The sequence below is a fragment of the Nycticebus coucang genome, chromosome 18, assembly GCF_027406575.1.
Source record: "Nycticebus coucang isolate mNycCou1 chromosome 18, mNycCou1.pri, whole genome shotgun sequence".
In the NCBI taxonomy this organism is placed as follows: Eukaryota; Metazoa; Chordata; class Mammalia; order Primates; family Lorisidae; genus Nycticebus; species Nycticebus coucang.
The window spans coordinates 74,182,773-74,199,949 of NC_069797.1; the positions used below are offsets into that span (position 1 = coordinate 74,182,773).

The 17,177-nt window shown below is 57.4% G+C and overlaps 2 protein-coding genes across 4 annotated transcripts in view; one reads left to right on the top strand and one right to left on the bottom strand.

The window, feature by feature from the left end:
• The window catches only part of MYO15B (myosin XVB), a 34,882-nt gene extending 24,466 nt beyond the window's left edge, over positions 1-10,416 (top strand). Inside the window, exons 33-64 of the mRNA XM_053569589.1 lie at positions 48-129; positions 303-401; positions 558-667; positions 751-954; positions 1,090-1,171; positions 1,318-1,416; positions 1,500-1,758; positions 1,878-1,965; positions 2,071-2,290; positions 2,701-2,813; positions 3,000-3,059; positions 3,674-3,749; positions 3,884-4,002; positions 4,215-4,333; positions 4,410-4,551; positions 4,727-4,838; positions 4,947-5,113; positions 5,486-5,625; positions 5,789-5,852; positions 5,945-6,017; positions 6,415-6,491; positions 7,460-7,533; positions 7,624-7,739; positions 7,832-7,926; positions 8,041-8,118; positions 8,207-8,303; positions 8,390-8,535; positions 8,721-8,836; positions 9,155-9,288; positions 9,431-9,564; positions 9,682-9,822; positions 9,964-10,416. Coding sequence (XP_053425564.1) covers positions 48-129; positions 303-401; positions 558-667; positions 751-954; positions 1,090-1,171; positions 1,318-1,416; positions 1,500-1,758; positions 1,878-1,965; positions 2,071-2,290; positions 2,701-2,813; positions 3,000-3,059; positions 3,674-3,749; positions 3,884-4,002; positions 4,215-4,333; positions 4,410-4,551; positions 4,727-4,838; positions 4,947-5,113; positions 5,486-5,625; positions 5,789-5,852; positions 5,945-6,017; positions 6,415-6,491; positions 7,460-7,533; positions 7,624-7,739; positions 7,832-7,926; positions 8,041-8,118; positions 8,207-8,303; positions 8,390-8,535; positions 8,721-8,836; positions 9,155-9,288; positions 9,431-9,564; positions 9,682-9,822; positions 9,964-10,038 — 3,711 coding nt within the window. The 3' untranslated portion in view covers positions 10,039-10,416. The remainder of the gene's footprint in view (positions 1-47; positions 130-302; positions 402-557; positions 668-750; positions 955-1,089; positions 1,172-1,317; positions 1,417-1,499; positions 1,759-1,877; positions 1,966-2,070; positions 2,291-2,700; positions 2,814-2,999; positions 3,060-3,673; positions 3,750-3,883; positions 4,003-4,214; positions 4,334-4,409; positions 4,552-4,726; positions 4,839-4,946; positions 5,114-5,485; positions 5,626-5,788; positions 5,853-5,944; positions 6,018-6,414; positions 6,492-7,459; positions 7,534-7,623; positions 7,740-7,831; positions 7,927-8,040; positions 8,119-8,206; positions 8,304-8,389; positions 8,536-8,720; positions 8,837-9,154; positions 9,289-9,430; positions 9,565-9,681; positions 9,823-9,963) is intronic.
• Positions 10,417-10,567: 151 nt separating this feature from the next.
• RECQL5 (RecQ like helicase 5) overlaps positions 10,568-17,177 on the bottom strand; it is a 42,145-nt gene continuing 35,535 nt past the window's right edge. For all 3 annotated transcript variants that reach the window (XM_053569541.1, XM_053569543.1, XM_053569544.1), the window contains 12 exons: positions 14,676-14,894; positions 14,400-14,499; positions 14,211-14,247; positions 14,034-14,092; positions 13,889-13,962; positions 13,454-13,547; positions 13,034-13,168; positions 12,094-12,620; positions 11,855-11,945; positions 11,400-11,624; positions 11,091-11,160; positions 10,568-11,003 (listed from right to left, as the gene is read on the bottom strand). In XM_053569541.1, coding sequence (XP_053425516.1) covers positions 10,903-11,003; positions 11,091-11,160; positions 11,400-11,624; positions 11,855-11,945; positions 12,094-12,620; positions 13,034-13,168; positions 13,454-13,547; positions 13,889-13,962; positions 14,034-14,092; positions 14,211-14,247; positions 14,400-14,499; positions 14,676-14,894 — 1,732 coding nt within the window. In that variant the 3' untranslated portion in view covers positions 10,568-10,902. The remainder of the gene's footprint in view (positions 11,004-11,090; positions 11,161-11,399; positions 11,625-11,854; positions 11,946-12,093; positions 12,621-13,033; positions 13,169-13,453; positions 13,548-13,888; positions 13,963-14,033; positions 14,093-14,210; positions 14,248-14,399; positions 14,500-14,675; positions 14,895-17,177) is intronic.

Genomic DNA, 17,177 nt, shown 5'->3' on the forward strand with positions numbered 1-17,177 from the left:
ACTTTTTCCAGCTTCTGGCTCTGACCCTGTGACCGTTGTCCCTTTAGGATCTAGAACAAGGCTGGGCTCTGAGTGGTCGCATGAAGGGAGGCGGCGCCATGGGACCCATGCAGCAGGGCTACCCCATGGGTAAGTGTGTGGCTCATGTCCCATCCAGGGCCTCCGAGCTCCCCCACTCCCAGGCAGCCGTAATTGGTGCTCTGGCCAGCACCTGGTGGTCAATGATCTTCTCTTTGCTTGGGCTGGAGGGAGACCATATGTGGCCCAGGTAGGGACTGACATGGAGGGCCCCATTCCCCTAGTGTACCCAGGAATGATGCAGATGCCTGGATACCAGCCAGCTATGATGCCTGCACCCATACCCATGATGCCAGCCATGGGCGCGGGCCCTGCCATGCCAAGTAAGGCTGGGCTGGGGCACTGGTGTCCCTTCTGAAGAGAACAGTTGTCAGCTCTGGGACTGGATGGGGAGCATCCTCCCAGGAGTCCAGAGTGCACAGTGGGTGGAGGGCCTTTAGCCTGGCTATGGCTCTAACACACTCTGGCTACCCTGGCAGCCATGGTGGTGCCACCACAGCCACAGCCACAGCCGTTACTCCCCAGCCTGGATGCGAGGCAGCTGGCGGTCCAGCAGCAGAACTTCATCAACCAGCAGGCGCTGATCCTGGTGAGGGTGCAACACCCCAGGGCTGGGGAGGACAGGTCTAGGGGAGAGGAGTCTATACTGACTCATCACCCTTCTCCCTTCAGGCCCAGCAGATGACCACCCAGGCCATGACCCTGTCGCTGGAGCAGCAGACCCAGCAGCGCCAGCGCCAGCACCAGTACCAGGCTGAGACCTTGAGGGCTGCATCCCAGGCCCCACCTTCAGCTATTACACCCAAGCCCAAGAAGCCCCCTGCCCCCCAGGAAGAGCCAGAGTGTGAGCTAGAATCGGGGGGTACCTATCTGAGGGTAAGGAACTGAACCCTCAAACAGGGATGCCAGGGTTGGGGTGAGGGGTATGGGTAGGTGAGCCCATGCCCTCGGGCCCAATGGGGTGTCATGTGTGGCTGGCTATGGCTGCTCTTCCCTTCTGCCTCCTGCCAGGAGGGGATCCCAGAGGAAGTAGAAGACAGGCTCCTGCAGCCCAGGAGCTTCCAGCAGAAACGAGACTATTTCCAGAAGATGGGTGAGGGTGCTGGGGAAGCATGTTTCCCATGCAGAAACTTGGCCAGTGCCTCTAACCTGGGCCAGGGGGTGTGGCCCATCCAAGATCCCAAATGGGCAGGCTGGTGCCAACATCGGTAACCATAAAGGCCATATGGGTACTTACAGGGCAACAGCAGATCAAGGTGAAGGCGGTAAAGCCTCCTGCCAAGGTCCAGATCCCCCAGGGGGAGGAGCGGGAGGAGCAAGAAGAGGAGCCAGGAACAGGTGTGGGGGCAGGGGCAGGGGCAGGCAGGGGCCTGCGGCTACTGTGCTCTGCAGTGTTTAATGTCTTTCCTCTTCCCTGTCAGTGCTGTCCCCTCCTCCTCCCCCCGCAGTGAAGAAGCCTTTGAAACAAGTTGAGGCCAAAGCTGCAAAAGAGGCTGAAGCTGAGCCAGCTAGGGAGGCAGGGCCTGGCCATGATCAAGAGCCTGCCCAGGGCAGGATGCCCATGGTGCGAAGCTTGGATCACACATCCCAGCGACCTGAACCCAGCAGGGAAATTCGCAACATCATCCGCATGTACCAGAGCCGCCCAGGCCCTGTGCCTGTGCCCGTGCAGCCATCCAGGTGGGCCCATAGGAAGGTGGCCCCAGGGGGAAGTGGCTCCCAGGGGCAGATGATTAGGGTTGCCCCACTCCCCAGGGAATCATCCCATGGGCCTAGTTACCACTTCCTTCTCCCACAAGGCCTCTCAAAACTTTCCTGAAGAAAAATGACCCTAAGGATGAGGCGCTGGCCAAGCTGGGGATCCATGGTGCCCACTCATTCCCTTCGGTGAGCTCCCCATCCTGTCCCCTCCAGGGCAGTTGGAGGCTCTCTGGGGCAAACTTGGCCTTGCCCCTAGACTCAGTCCTTTGTGCTTTCTCTGTGCTCCACCAGACGCTGTCCCCCAGCCCAGGGAAGAGCCCACCACCTACTGTAGCTCCTCGACCCAAGGCCCTGCCACAGCTTGGGCCTGCCAGCTCCATCAAGGAAAAGCAGGGACCCCTTCAGGACCTGTTTGGCAAGAACCTGCCCACTGCCCAGGCACCCCAACCTCCACTAGCACCCCCACTGTCCCTGCCTGAGGACCCAGGGGCCCCTTCAGCTGAACCCCGTGGTAAGGAACCCCATATCCCCTGTGTGTGGTGCTTCTTGGCATTTGTGGCTGAACCCATTTCTTCATGGCTGAGGTCAGCTGCTCAGGCTTCCGGACTTTGGAGCCCCAGCTTCCACATTCCTGCCCAGGGCAGGGTCTGGCACCAAAGGACTGTCACACACAGGGTGTTGTCCTCAATGTAGGCCTGACAGCTCTATAGGGAATTTAGTGGCCCTGGCTGATGTGGTCATAGAGGCCCATGAGCCTCAGGGAAAATTTAGGTCTGGGAATGAAGGCGGGAGTGAGCCAGGTGGAAGCTGGGAAAGCGGGACCCTCAGAGGCTCCAGGGCTGATGGTCTCCCCCTGTGGGCTCTAGTTGTCCTGGCTCTGGCAGCCACTCACTGAGGCTCTTTGCCTTCTCCCCCTCCCAGGGAAGAAGGAGCCTATGGGTGACCAGAGCACCTCCACCCAGCTACTTGCGCCCTCTGCCAGCGTGAGCTTCTCCTACACCAGTGCACCCTGGAAGTTATTCCTACGCAAGGAGGTGGGGCCTCAGCCTGGCCCCTTTGGGCTGGCAGGGAAGTGGTGGGTCGTGGGCATCCCAGCCTGGGACCCCAGCATCCCTTTGCAGCCCACCTTCTCAAGGCTGATTTTACAGGCTGGAGAGGGTGGAGGCGGGCTGGGCAGGGGCACCAGACCCCCATCTTGGGTTTTCCATGCCTCCCTCCAGGTGTTCTACCCCCGGGAGAACTTCAGCCATCCCTACTGCCTCCAGCTCCTCTGTGAGCAGGTGAGAGCCTGGCCAACCTTCCCCCCTGCAACAATTGCAGGCCGGCTGCATTCCCAGGGCCCTTCACCTAACACCTGGGCTAGGCATGGGGCACAATGGCAGCCAGCACTTAGGGGCATGTCCTGTGTATCCAGCCCTGCCTTCATTCATTTAAGCTTCATGACATCCTTGAGATGTGGGCATCATTATTAAACTAGTTTTAGAGATGAGGCTTAAAAGCAGAATAGAGACAGCACAGAGCACGGGCCCTGGCAAACACCCACTTAGAAGTGGGTGCTTAGAAGTGGCGGTTAATTTGTTCCCTCTGGATGCTCCCAGGAGTGCCTCACCCCCACCCCCACCCAGTCCTGTTCCTTTGGGGAAGCTTATCTCACTGACCCAATATGGTCATGGGGGGGTCTCTGGGCAGTGAAGGGGGCAGGGGACAGGTGAGATGGGAGCCCTCCCTCCCTGCTCTGCCCAGACCCTCTGCTAAGACAGACAAGCCTCAGGGGGCTGCTCCCTGTGGGGTCAAAACACCTCCACTGGACTCTCCAGCTCTTCCGAATGGGTGCTGCTTTAGGGGTGGGCTTTGGCCTCAGGTTCTGGTGATGACCAACTGGCTTTGCCCCCAGATCCTACGGGACACCTTTGCTGAGTCCTGCATCCAGATCTCCCAAGATGAACGGCGTAAAATGAAAGACCTGCTGAGTATGGGTCCAAGGACCGTGGAGTCAGGAGCTTGAGTGGCGGGGGCCAGGCCTGTCCTAAGGGAAGGATCAGCCATGGGAACAAACTCTGGGCCTTCCATTTGAGGACAGCCTGGGCCTCTTTCCTGCCTGCAGGAGATTTGGAAGTGGGCCTTGACTCTCTCGCCACTGCTGAAGACAATGTCAAGAAACGCATCGTGGTGGCCGCTCGGGACAAATGGGCCAATTACTTCTCCCGCATCTTTCCAGCCTCGGTCTGTGGTGCTGGGGGCAGGGGCAGGGGCAGCAAGTGTGGAGGCCCCCAGACTGGACCCCAAGGCATGTAGGCTCAGGCCCTCTACAGACAGGAGGAGAGCATGGGGAGGGGGCAAAGGAAATACAAAGCACAGCCACTGTCCCTGAGCAGTGCTTCTTGGGCAGCAGTGGGACTCAAGAGCCTTCCTGTGACCCACCACCTTCCTGGCAGGGTGAGAGCGGCAGTGATGTGCAGCTGCTAGGTGTGTCCCACCGGGGGCTGAGACTGCTCAAGGTGACCCATGGCCCCAACTTCCGCCCTGACCGGCTGAAGACTCTCTGCTCATATAGGTGACCTGGCCTTAGAGCCTGGGTGGGTGGTGGGCAGTGGCAAGCTGGCTCCAGCTCATGCCCCACATGTGTACAGCTATTCAGAGGTGCTGGGGGTGGAGTGCCCAGGTGGCTCCACCCTGGAGCTGTCACTGAAGAATGAGCAGCTGGTATTGCACTCAGCCAGGGCGACAGCCATCAAGGCCATGGTTGAGCTATTCCTGAGTGAGCTCAAGAAGGCAAGGAGCCAGGCGGGGCCGGGTGGGTGGCTCCCCCCAGGCTGTGTATCTCCTGTCTGGTTTCCCTGGGGTAAGGGTAGAAGGGAAGGCCAGCGGTGGGAACAGGACGGGTGGGCAGAACAGGGAAGCACAGGCAGACTCCATCCTCCCTGGCCACTCACCCACCCACCCACAGGACTCTGGCTATGTCATCGCCCTGCACAGCTACATCACGGATGACTGCAGCCTCCTCAGCTTCCACCGCGGGGACCTCATCAAGCTGTTGCCAGTGGCCACGCTGGAGCCAGGTATGGCAGCAGGTCAGCAAAGGTTGCTGGGACAGGGTGGGCATCCGATTGGTGGAGCCAGTCGAGAGGCCCTGGTGGGTGAGCCACCACCCTTGGGATGCCTTTTAGGTTGGCAGTTTGGCTCTGCCGGGGGCCGCTCTGGACTTTTTCCCACGGACATAGTGCAGCCGGCTGCTGCTCCTGACTTCTCCTTCTCATCAGAGCAGAGGAGCCAGCACAAAAGTCACTTGCAGCTTGGGGAGCCAGGGCTGGCTCAGCAGGACAGGGCCTTGGAGGTGAGGCTGATGGGAGAGACAGGGGCGAGGCTTTCCTAGGAGTGGAGAAAGGACAGGGAGTGATTGCCCCAGAGGCTGCTGGGACCCAGGACCACCTGCTGCCTGACTCCGGTGGCCTAGGGGGCAGTGTCTGCTTCTGTCCTCTCTGGATTGCTTGCCTCATCATCCAAGCAAGACTGTGCTCTCTCTGCAGGCAGGGGCTGGGTTGTATACCCCTCCCATCCCACGTGGCACTTAGTTCATGACATATGAGACATTCAATAGCTGACCTTCCTGGTTGCTCTTCTTGGGTCTGGCTGGGTGGGGTTGCGGCAAGGCCTCTGGGACAGGCTAGTGGGCACTTGGGTGGCACCATGTTTCCTGTATTCCTAGCACCCTGCTCCGGCACGCAGTGATAACTCAGAGGCCACCAGCCTGCCTTCCTCCACGGCCTACGCCTCTCTGTCCACTGACTCCCACAACTACACCATGCAGGAATTTGCCCTGCGCTACTTCCGAAAGCCTCAGACCTTGTGAGTGCCCTGAGCCAATCCCTATGCCCATCTGTCCTCATCTTCCCAAAGTGAGCTCCTTGCTCAGAGCTGCCAGGCCCAGTGCTCCTACCACTCTCCCAACACAGCTGGGATGAAGGTACAGGACCAAGCAAGCAGGGCTGTCTCCCCTCTGCCCCCACAGGTTGGACCTGACAGGTGGAGGAGCTGAAGGGAAGGCTGTGGCCAGCCTAGTGCAGCACAGCAAGGTAAGGGCAGAGGTGGGGAGGGATCTGGCCAGTGGACTTGCCCCCCAGCCCCTGAGGACCTCAGATCTACAGTGCTGCCCACCTGGCTACAGGTTCCTATCCAAGAATCTCTCATCAGCCTTAGTGATGAGAACACGAGCAGGCAGGCTGTGACCAGCTTCAAGGGTAAGTGACTTTGGCATCCTGGGTCCCCATGTCTGTAGTGGCATGGACCTAGGCACCTGGTTCCCTTGCTTGAGCTCTGTCTGGCTCTGCTCCAGTCTACCAACTCAGGAAAGCTCACTGGCGGTTCCTACATCCCACAGCCCTCATCCACCCCTACCCCACTCAAGGGTTGTGTGGAGTGGATGAGCTCAGCCAACTCTATGCACTATGTGTGGCCTTGGGCAACCACAGAGTCTCTCCAAGCCTTAGTTTCCGTATGGGTTGTGCTAGGCCCTCTGCCCCACCCAGACCCCGTGCATTTGTGAGGCATCAGATAGCAGGTGAAGGCCCTGTATTGCAACAGCATAAGCCAGGGCCAGCCCTGGCCAGCCTGCCATGCTTCTTATCCTGCCTGCAGCCCTGATGCAATTTATGGGTGACCAATCCAAGCCCTGGGGCAAGAACGAGCTGGATCTGCTCTATAAGCTGCTGAAGGTGAGCCGGGCTGTGCACTGGGGCAGAGGCCATGAGCCACCGTGCCAGGCAGAGCTTGCAGTAAGACAGCCAGGAAAGATGCACTGTGTCTGAAGTGAAAGGTGCCATGAGAGTAAGAAAGTGGGGGAGGGGGCTATTGTGGGAGTGAAGGAGTGAGTCACAAGCACTGGGGGACAGAGACAGTCTTGATGAGGAAGTAAGCCCAGCACTGTCACACACCAGCAAGGCTAGTGTGGTTGGAGCCAAGCAAATGAGGGCAAACGTGAAGGGAGTGTAGAGGGTCCAGGTCACAGCTGGCCTTGCAACTGTGGTGGGCCTTGGATTGAGAGGGGAAGCCACTGGAGTGTTCTGAGGAGAGACTTGGTTTACATCTTCCAGGCTCACTTTGGCAGTTGTTCTAGATTCTGGGGGTTTTAAGGGAAAAAGGTCCCAGGTGAGATGGGGCTGGTCTGGGCCCAGAGCAGCAGGAAGGGATGACATGGGAAGATTCAGAGCCAAAGGGTTGGCTGACCACCTGCATGTGGGGGTGAAAAGGTCGAGGCAATGACTGTCATCCACACACAGTAGGTCTGGGCTGGTGGGGGAATCTGTGTTGGACACATGAGATCTGAAACCTCAGACTTCCGAGTGAAGGGGTCTGGGGTTCAAGGGTGTCATTAGATGGCAGCAGCTGAGACCATCAAGGAGAAAGGTTCAAGAGCATGGCAATGCTTAGAGTTCAAGGAGATAGAGTGGGACCAGCAAAGATGACTTAAGACAAACCAGAGAAGCACAGACGAGAAAGTGGCTCAAAGAAAGTGACCAGTCTTACAGATGCTGTTAAGCTGAAGTAAAGATGGAGAGGACCCCTGGGATGTCACCTTGACTCAGTTCCAGCGCATAAGTGTCAACAGGATTTCTCTGGGGCTTCATACCTACCTGCACCGCAGCTCTGCTGCCCTACCCACCTGCCCTTCCTGTTCCCACAGCTAAGCCAGGAGGAGAACTTAAGGGATGAGATTTACTGCCAGGTCATCAAGCAGGTCACAGGACACCCCCGGCTGTGAGTGGAGACCAGCAGGGCAGCTTCTGGGGACAGCATGGGTGTTGGGTTCTGGTCATTGTCCTGAAACCCAGGCTCTCTGCCCTGCAGGGACCACTGTGCTCGAGGCTGGAGCTTCCTCAGCCTCCTCACAGGCTTCTTCCCCCCGTCGACCATGCTGATGCCCTATGTGACCAAGTTCTTACAGGATTCTGGCCCCAGCCAAGGTGCCTGGGGCAGGGGGGCTTCCCGGACCAGGAACTTAGCTGGCTGGAGAGGGGCTTGGGCACAATATGATCCCAACCCTACTTCTCTGCAGAGCTGGCCCGGAGCAGCCAGGAACACCTGCAGCACACAGTCAAATATGGGGGCCGCCAGCGCCTGCCCCCGCTGGAGGAAATGCAAGCTTTCCTGGTACTGGGGCTGGTAGCTGGGCATTGTGGGACTCCCTGGGGCAGAAGGCAGTATCCACAGTAGGGCTGAGACTTCTGCCCATTAGTGGACTAACCTTGCAACCTGCCTTGGCAGAAAGGTCAAGCCATCCGCGGGCTTCTAATTCACCTGCCTGGGGGGACGGATTACAAGATAAATATCCGGACTTTCACGGTGAGCACAGGGACCACACTGGAAGAGGCCATGGGCCTCAGCCCTGGGTCTTCCCTCCCTCTCACCACAGCTCTGTCCAAATGCCCAGGTGGCAGCAGAGGTGCTGGAGGAGCTGTGCGGACAGATGAGTATCACAGAGCCCCAGGAAGTGCAGGAATTTGCCCTCTTCCTCATCAAAGGGCAGGGTGAGCTGGGGGGGCAGGGTGGGGCTCTCCTGCCTGGGGGCTGTGGCAGCAGAACAGAGACAGCTGGGACCTGGCTCCTTGTGCAGGCAAGCTGGTACGGCCCCTCTGGCCCGGTGAGTACCTCAACAATGTGATGGTGAACCCACATGTGAGCCTGCACAGCTGGCGGCTGGGCTGGGAGACTCCACTGCACTTTGACAACCCCACCTATGTCAGCACCCACTACAGCCAGGTCAGCAGCAGGGGGGGGGTGCAGCTGCAGCTCAAGGGTACAAGTTCCTGCCTGAACAACGTCCAAGCCCCCTCCCCAAGAAGCTGTGGGTCTGTGGTGGCTGGTGGCAAGAATGGGCTTATGTCCCGGAGCCCGCTGATGGGGGCTCTGGGTCACAGCTGTCTGCCTCACGGCCCTGCCCTCAGGTACTGCGGGACTACCTTCAGGGGAAGCTGCGGGTCAGCGCCCAGGCAGATGCTGAGATTGCCAGGCTGGCTGCCCTGCAGCACCTCAGCAGGGACAAAAAGACACCCCCCTCAGAGTGAGTGGGTGCTCACCCCCATGCCCCTAAAACGCCTCTTGTCTCACATCCAACCCAACCCGCCTCCCTAGCCTCCTTCGAGGCCAAGGCCACTGGAATGGTACCCTTACTGGCCCTAACCACACTGGCCTAGAACAGCAGGGGCTGTAGATTCCTGTCTTCTCCACCCAACCGAGCTCCTCCAGGGTGGGGCCCTCACCGCAGTCACAGCCTTATCCACCAAAGGCACTTTTGTTCAGTCACCGGGCACCTGCTGGCCCGGCCCTACACCAGGTGGTTAGTGGTCACAGGCCAGACTTACCTAGACTGTGTCTCTAGGCAAGACCTGCTGGCTTACATTCCAAAGCCGCTGCAGTGGGGGGTGAGTGTGACCACCATAAAGGGTCTGATGGGCCAGGAGCTGAGACAGCTGCAAGGACACAGCTCCCAGGAAGCACAAATCAGCTTCATTGGTGGGTCTGGGGCAGGGGACTGCTGGGATAGAGGGACTGAGAGGCTTCTTCACCCATCCTGTCCCTCTCACCTGACCTGGGGCAAGCAGGGCATGTTCCAGAGCCCCAGCAGTCAGAACCTGACTGGCCTCTCTCCCAACAGAAGCCATGCGCCAGCTGCCCCTCTTCGGCTACACCATCTATGTGGTGCTGCGGGCAAGTGAGCTGGCCCTACCCGGACCCTCCCTCCTGGGGCTCAACCATCAGCACCTCCTCCTTATGGACCCCAGCTCTCAGGTGGGCAAGGCTCCTACCAGAGCTGGCCTGGAGACCCTCAGGCCATTCCCCTCCTACCACCCACACTGACTCCTTCCCTGGAGAGGAGTCAAGCTCTGCCATCTCTGCTGCCACCAGAAACCACTCTGCTCCATCAGCCTGAAGAGCCTACATCGGCTCCACCTGCTGAGCCCACAGGAGGTGGGGGGCGCCCCTGGCCTGGAACTCAACTATGGCTCAACTGACAGCCCCCAGACCACGTGGTTTGAGCTGCCACAGGTAAGTGACCAGGCCTCTGATCACCCTGGGAAGGTGGAGGCAGGTGCCTTGCTCCAGCTCTGGTGTGTAGCTGCCCCCTCATAGCAGTGGGGTGGGAAGCTGGCTGGGGGAGCCAGTCTCAGCATGCTTTTCCCTGGACAGGCCCAGGAGCTGATGCACACCATCCTCTTCCTGCTGGACAGCACCTGTCCCATTGAGTGGCCCGGCCTCAACTGAGTGGGGTGGGGTGGAGATGAGGAAGAGGCCTCTCCCTGGTACAAGTCTCAGCCACATGGTCTGCCTTGGATGCCGTCAGGTCATTCTGGTTTGGGCTTCACGGCTTGGCCCTGTTCTGGAACCTGACACAGCACAGTCAGCTGGCCCAAGTGGAGGCACAGGCTGGAACAGTGTCACCAACTGGGGAAGGAAAACAGCCAGGCTCTCTGGGAGGCCTGGTTCTGGGGTGAGGGCTGCAGGAGCTCAGGCTGGGATCTGATGTTGCCAGTCTGGGGGAGATGCCCACCTGCCCCAGCCTCCCACCCAGACTCCACGTTAGCATGAGCCCAGGCCTAGGAGAAGGAGCTGCCGAGGAAATAAAACTCTCATGAGAAAAGGGCTGTGTGTGCACATGCATGTGAGAAAAAACGGACTTTATTTCTCTTATAAACATCTTAGGTGGCCTGGCCTTCCTGACCAGGAGCTGCGCAGGGAGCGCAGTCTGGCTGCGGCCCCTGTACCCACAAGCTCTGCTCCTGGGGCAAGGTTGACATCTTCAGGGCTGAAGGGGGCTCCCCTGAGTAGGTCCCAATACTGTGGCAAGGTGGGCTGTGTCCCTGGCTTAAAACTTGTTAAATACAAGATGTAAATGAGCATTCCTTCTTCTGTTGGCAGCAGCCACACCACCTGGCACCTTCTATACTGGGCATCTGGCGCAGAAAAGATGAGCTGACCTTGATTTGGGAGGTGTCTGGGGCCAAAGCAAGGTGTGGTTAGAAGATGAACGAACCCTGAGAAAAGACGATGGTTCTGGCATCTTCAGATCCAGGATGGCCTACAGTGGAGTCTGTAGGAGGGCATGGACCCTGCCCAGCTAGCAGGTGGTCATCTCTGTGGAACGCTCAGGCCGTGCCAGTCAGCTTCACTCTCACACCGGGCACGGCCATGGAAAAAGTGCTTGATGAGGTTCTGGGCTGCATCTTTCACTACAGATTTGGGATGAGGAGACATGAGGGTCAGTCTCCTGCCTGCAACCACCCCCTTAAGTGCCTCCTGGCAATGCAGGTGCTCACCGCTTGTTCCAGGAGAGATCTTCTGAGCCAGCAGGTGTGAGAGGTAGCGGGCGAAGCCTTTAAACAATTCCTGGAAAGCAGAGAGAGAAGAGAAGCAGAGTGCAGGACCTCTGCCCTCAAGGTCCCCAGGGCCTCCTATTGCTACCACCCAAGGGCAGGCCCCAGGGAGGACAGGAGTTGGTCTTGGTCTCAGGCCTAGCCTGTTTCTGCCCTACTGTGTCCTGGAGCTCACATTCCCTGTCCTCTCACCCCTGCTATACCCAAATATCCCAGGCCCTGAGGGAGGCAGAGCCCATCCACTCAACCTACCTTGGATGCAAATTTGCCCTCCTTATAGAAGGGAGACAGACACTTGACCACAACATTTGCAGCCTCCTTCAGGGAGATACCAGGAGCTGAGAGCTGGCAGGGGTCTTGGGCCATAGGGTTTAAGGTGCCTTCATCACTGGCCAACGTGCTGCCCTTGACCTCAGCCAAGATGGAGGGCTTGGCTGAGGGGCGAGGCCTCTTCTGAGCCTGGCTCTCTGGATTTTCCTGGGCAGGGCCATGGTAAAGGATCACTTTTGGGCTCCCTTTCGCTGGCCTCCTCCCCTCCTTGTGGAAAACTGGGCTCTAGTACTAGCTGGCTCCCTCCAGCCCATCCCACTGGCTGCTGGGTGTGGGAAGAAGTGATGGGTATCCCTGAACCTTTGACCAGAACAGAGCGGCTACCAGCATCTCCACAGGCCTCCTCCCTCTCCCTGTGGCCTCCTTTCTGACAATACCTGCCAGGATCTGGGTCGCTTGCTCAAGTGTGTCTCCTTTGTGGGGGTAGGCTGGGTTCCAGGAAGGCTCTGATCTCTGAGTGGATAGGTGCTGGCCAGAGGAAAAAGTAGGCATCAGAACACTAGGTCTCAGCTGCTCTGTCGTCCCAGACAGCCCAGCAGAGCTTCAAAGGCCCAGTGAGCAAAGGGGATGCTACCATGCAGATTCCAGAACATTCCATGACTCCCTGTGCCCTTACCATAGTTGCTCTATGAGGCACTCCTCAGTCTGGGGAGGGGCATTCAAACATCCCTGGGCTCCATCTTCATTCTCTGGAGCCATTGGGGGTTCCTGAGCCCCTTCACAGGAAGGGCTGGCACCTTTTGCCTTTAGGGCAGAAGCAAACCAAGGTGGGCTTTCCACCCTTTGGTAGAAGAAGCGGGTGATGTTCTGGGAATCTTTGTGGGCCGCTGTGGCCAGGAGCTGCTGTTTCTTCTTAGCCCGGGCCTTGGCAGTGGAACTGCCCCCAGAGAAGCATCTCGCCTTCTCAGAGGAGGGTCCCTCCCATTGAGCACTATCTCCAGGGGCCTCTCTGCTGGGCCCAGGGAGGGGCGCACTCCTGTTCTCGTCCTCAAGGCCACAGGGCTGGCTAGGGGTCTCCTGCTCATCTCCTTTCATGGGCTGGGGGGCTTGCTCTTGGATCTGTGAGGTCTCCATCAGCTCCATGGCCGTCTGGAATGTGCAGGAGCCTTTGGGGAAACCAGCTCCCACCCGCTTGGGTTTGAGCTGTGAGGAGAGAGGATTCAGACTACCAGACCCCTTGGAGGTGTTGCCAGCTGGTCCAGTTGAGGCACGTTGGGTTAGGGCCCTCAGGAGTGTGGGAGGAAAGACTACCTTGGGAGTCAGGGTAAAAGAGGCCGTGGGCTGCAAAGGTAAAGGATCACTCATGGGCTTCCTTTCACTTGCCTCTTCCCCTCCTTCTAGAAAACTGGGCCTTAGTAACAGCTGGCTCCCTCCAGCCCATCCCACCTGCTGCTGGGAGTGGGAAAAAGTGATAATTGTCCCTGAACCTCTAGGCACCCTTTCCTAGAGCCTGCACCACAATGCTAGGAGAAAAGAGGCTGTCTCTTCTTGAAGGCAAAGGGAAAATGGTACCTTTTCTGGACCTGGTTTGGGGTGGTGACCAGGACTCTACTCACCGAGTACACATGGGAAGCTGGTGGGATGTCATACTCATCACGCTCCAGGGGATCCGCCTGGGCACTGCAGCTCTTGGCACCAGCTCCCATGTCATAGGGATGCCCATCTTTGGAGGCTTTGTGTATCTCAGCCACCTGGGCAGGGATAGGCAGGGAGGCCATGGCACCCATGAGTTCTACCTGACAGCCTCTAACCAGGCCCTCCTTTTCTTCTAAGCATAAGAAGTAGGCTTCTGTGGCCAGTGGCTACAGGCAACTAGACCCTAGACACGAGAAGATTGGGGGTCTACTCCCATTAATGGGCTTCTGGGGTGGGAGCAAGAAGACGGAGGATTCTGGGCCACATGGGGCCATAGGGTTGGCAGACAGCTTCAAGGTGTAGAAGCGCTCCCCCCACGGCCCACCCTGCACTGGACCCACCTTCTTCAGCACACTGGCCTTATACAGGTTGGCCACCTTGGCATTTCGGAACGTCTCATATTCCAGCTCCACAGCCTTGGCCTGAAGGTCAGCTCTGTGGGTAGGAATGGCACAAAGTCTCAGATGGGCCTGAATCCTCTCCCTGTTTAGCTCCTGTGGACTCTCACAGCAAAGAGACTGTGACTAGGGCTTTCCAGGCACCTTGCAACTTGCTATCCTTCAGTAGCCACCAACGCCATCTAAGTAGTGTCCACATTTGCCCCTCATGGGGCTGTGGGTTCTGGGTCCAGGAGTAGGACAGGTCACAATCTTGGGAGGGGCTGCCCAAACAAGCCAGGGCACTGGGTGTTCCCACAGTTTCCAGGGGAACAAGAGCTTGGAGGGCTCTCCTTGGCCCAGGCAGCTGGCTTCACCTCCCAGCACTGGGACACTCACCCATCAGTGGTACATGTGGCCTGGTGGTTACTGCTCAGAGCCTCCTCCAGAAGCTGCAGGCAGTGCTCTCGGCCCTAGTACAAGGAAGGGAGGTTGGTCAAATGGCTCGGGGCTGGGGGAGGGGTCTGGAATGGCTGCCTCTTACCTTCACAGTGAGCCTGGGAATCCTCCTGCTGGAAGCCTCTTTCAGGGGACAGTCCTCATCTGGGGAGGAAGGGTGGATCCTTCCATTCATCTTTGCTCTTTGGAGTCCCCCAACCCCCTGACAAGAATCCCCCAGTCTTGCCCTCAGAGTGGCCCCCAAGCCCACTTCTGTACTGACCTGGGGGTATGAATTCTTCTATTTTGGGGTCTTTGCCCTGGAAGACAACAATGAGGGGCCCATGAGGCACTGTGCCATGCTGCAGTCCAGATTCTATCCAGCGCCAGGGCGAGTGCTGAGACGGTGTGAACAGGGAAACACCAGGGACCCTGCACAGGCCACTGAGCCCTCCCGAACCTCCCCCTTCACCTTGCGCAGCCTCATCTGTTTCTGATAGAAGAGATTCCATTCTTTCTTGTGGGCCTCATCTCTGCTCTCATCCCCGCTGCCTCCAGAGCCCTCATCGTACCTAGGGGACAGACTAGGCGTCAGGAGCTTTGGGCCTGGACCATGCAGTACAGGGCATCACCAAAGTCCAGACCCCAGAACGGCCCTGAGAGCCAGGAGAGTGGACTACAGCATATGTCACCTATGGTCTGGCCTCAACACGATGGAATGACTGCCTATTTGTAGAAGGCCCCTTACCTGCTAAAGCCTCCGTATCCCCTGCGGCCTCCCTCATACAGCTCAGGGTCGAAGCCATTCCCCTGGGAGGGCCCGATGCAAGTCTTGCTCCAGCTACTGCTGCGTTCCAAGGCATCCAGCTGCCTCCGCACAGCCAAAGGGTTCTGGCAGTGGTCACAGCCTCTCGTGCAGGTAGGTGGTGCATCTCCAAAGTACTTGGCAATGGCAGCGTGCCGGCATCTGCAGCAGGCAGCATGGCAGAGGTGAGGGGTAAAGAGCCCAGGCAGGCCAGTGTCCATCCACCCAGTCCCTAAACACTGGCTGAGAGTTGCTATGTGCCTGGTGCCACACTAGGGTTGCCCACACCTCATCTCATCGGAGCCTTGTGAGGCACTGTCTGGTTCTGCCTATCAGACAGGTGAGGACAGAAGGTCACGTAACACACAGGGTATGCCAGCAGCCGGGATGTGAACCCCATTTGGTCTGGTTATTGCTCTGCAGCTCCTCTTTGTCTTCTGGCACTGGGGGGTCCTGGGATGAGTACAGGCCTGCAGTACAGATGCTGGCTCTGTCGCTGAGGCTGTGTCCTTGGGTTAAACATTTTACTTCTTTTATTTATTTATTTATTTATTTATTTATTTATTTTTTGTAGAGACAGAGTCTCACTTTATGGCCCCTGGTAGAGTGCCATGGCATCACACAGCTCACAGCAGCCTCCAACTCCTGGGTTTAAGCAATTCTCTTGCCTCAGCCTCCCGAGTAGCTGGGACTACAGGCACCCGCCACAATGCCTGGCTATTTTTTGTTGCAGTTCAGCTGGGGCCGGGTTTGAACCCGCCACCCTCGGTATATGGGGCCGGCGCCTTACTGACTGAGCCACAGGCGCCGCCCAACATTTTACTTCTTAAAGACTGTTTTCATCTGCAAAATGATGCAGGAGGCACCGCCTCACAGGCCACATGAAGACTGAGGTGGTGGAATCTGGAGGACATTGTGATGTTGTCATTCATATAACCATGCAGATATGACCAGTCTACAAGATTGTTTAATGCATCTAGATACACAAATACTTACCACTGTGTGACAACTGCCTACAGTTCTCAGGACAGGCACATGCTGTGCAGCCTGGGAACCAGCCCACAGCCCACAGCCTAGGTGTGTCAGGTTTGTGTAAGTGCACCCTGACGTTCACACCAGGATGAAATTGTCTAACCACGCACTTTCAACACATCCCCATAAGCAACACATGACTGTGTAATAATACAGTATTATTATTATTTTTTTTGAGACAGAGTCTCACTTTGTTGCCCTCTACAGAGTGCTGTGCTGTCATAGCTCATAGCAACCTCAAACTCTTGGGCTCAAGTGATTTTCTTGCCTCAGCCTCCCTACTAGCTGGAACTATTGGCACCTGCCACACCTGGCTATTGTTTTGTTTTGTTTAGTAGGCCTGGGCCAGTTCAAACCCACCAGCCCTACTGCACATGGCCAGCGCCTTAACCACTGAGCTATGGGCACTCAAATACAGTAAGTATTCTGGAGTAAGAAAGTTAGGGGACTTGGGAGTACCTGTGCCTCAAAGGAGCAGGGCACTGGCCCCACATGCCGGAGGTGGCGGGTTCAAGCCCAGCCCCGGCCAAAAACTGTAAAAAAAAGGAAGTTAGGGGACAACAGTGAATGAACCTCACTGTGCTCCTTTTCTGTCTCTCTTATTATAATTATTATTTTTTGAGACAGAGTCTCATTTTGTCACCCCTGGTAGTACGCCGTGGTGTCACAGCTCACAGCAACCTCAAACTCCTGGGCTTAAGCAATTCTCTTGCCTTAGCCTCTGAAGTAGCTGGGACTATTGGCACCTGCCACAATGCCCGGCTATTTTCTTCTTGCAGTTGTAATTGTTGTTTAGCAGGCCCAGGCCGCATTTGAAGCTGCCAGCCCGTGTATGTGGGTGGTGTCCTAACCACTGAACTATGGCGCTAAGCCTAATTTTTCTATTTTTAGTAGAGATGAGGTCTCACTCTTGCTCAGGCTGGTCTCAAACTCCTGAGCTCGTGGGATAATCCGCGTGGGCCTCCCAGAGTGCTGGGATTACAGGCATGAGCTACCATGCCTAACCCCCGTCTGTCTCTTAGTGGTCTCTTCCGGGTGGGCCTCAGTGTGCCCTTGTCCGGGCCCACAGCACCTGGCCTGAGGCAGGGGCTACATTGTATAGACACCGCCAAGAGTGAGCAGGTAGTCTTGAGAGCTGGCACCAGACAAGTCACAGGAGAAGGCCTCCAGTCAGGGAGATGCAGCATCCTCTAGTTCTCCTTTCTCCTTCCACTGCCTCCTCCCTATCACAACTGCCTCTGGGTGACCAGCTCCCACCCAACACCGAAGACTCTATCTCTTTTCTGATCCTAGACTGGGGGTGGCCTCTCCCCCAGGGCAGGTACAGAGGCCCCAGGAGGAGACAGAGCTCTATCAGAGTTCTTACAATAGTCATTTTTTTTTTTTGAGACAGAGCCTCAAGCTGTTGCCCTG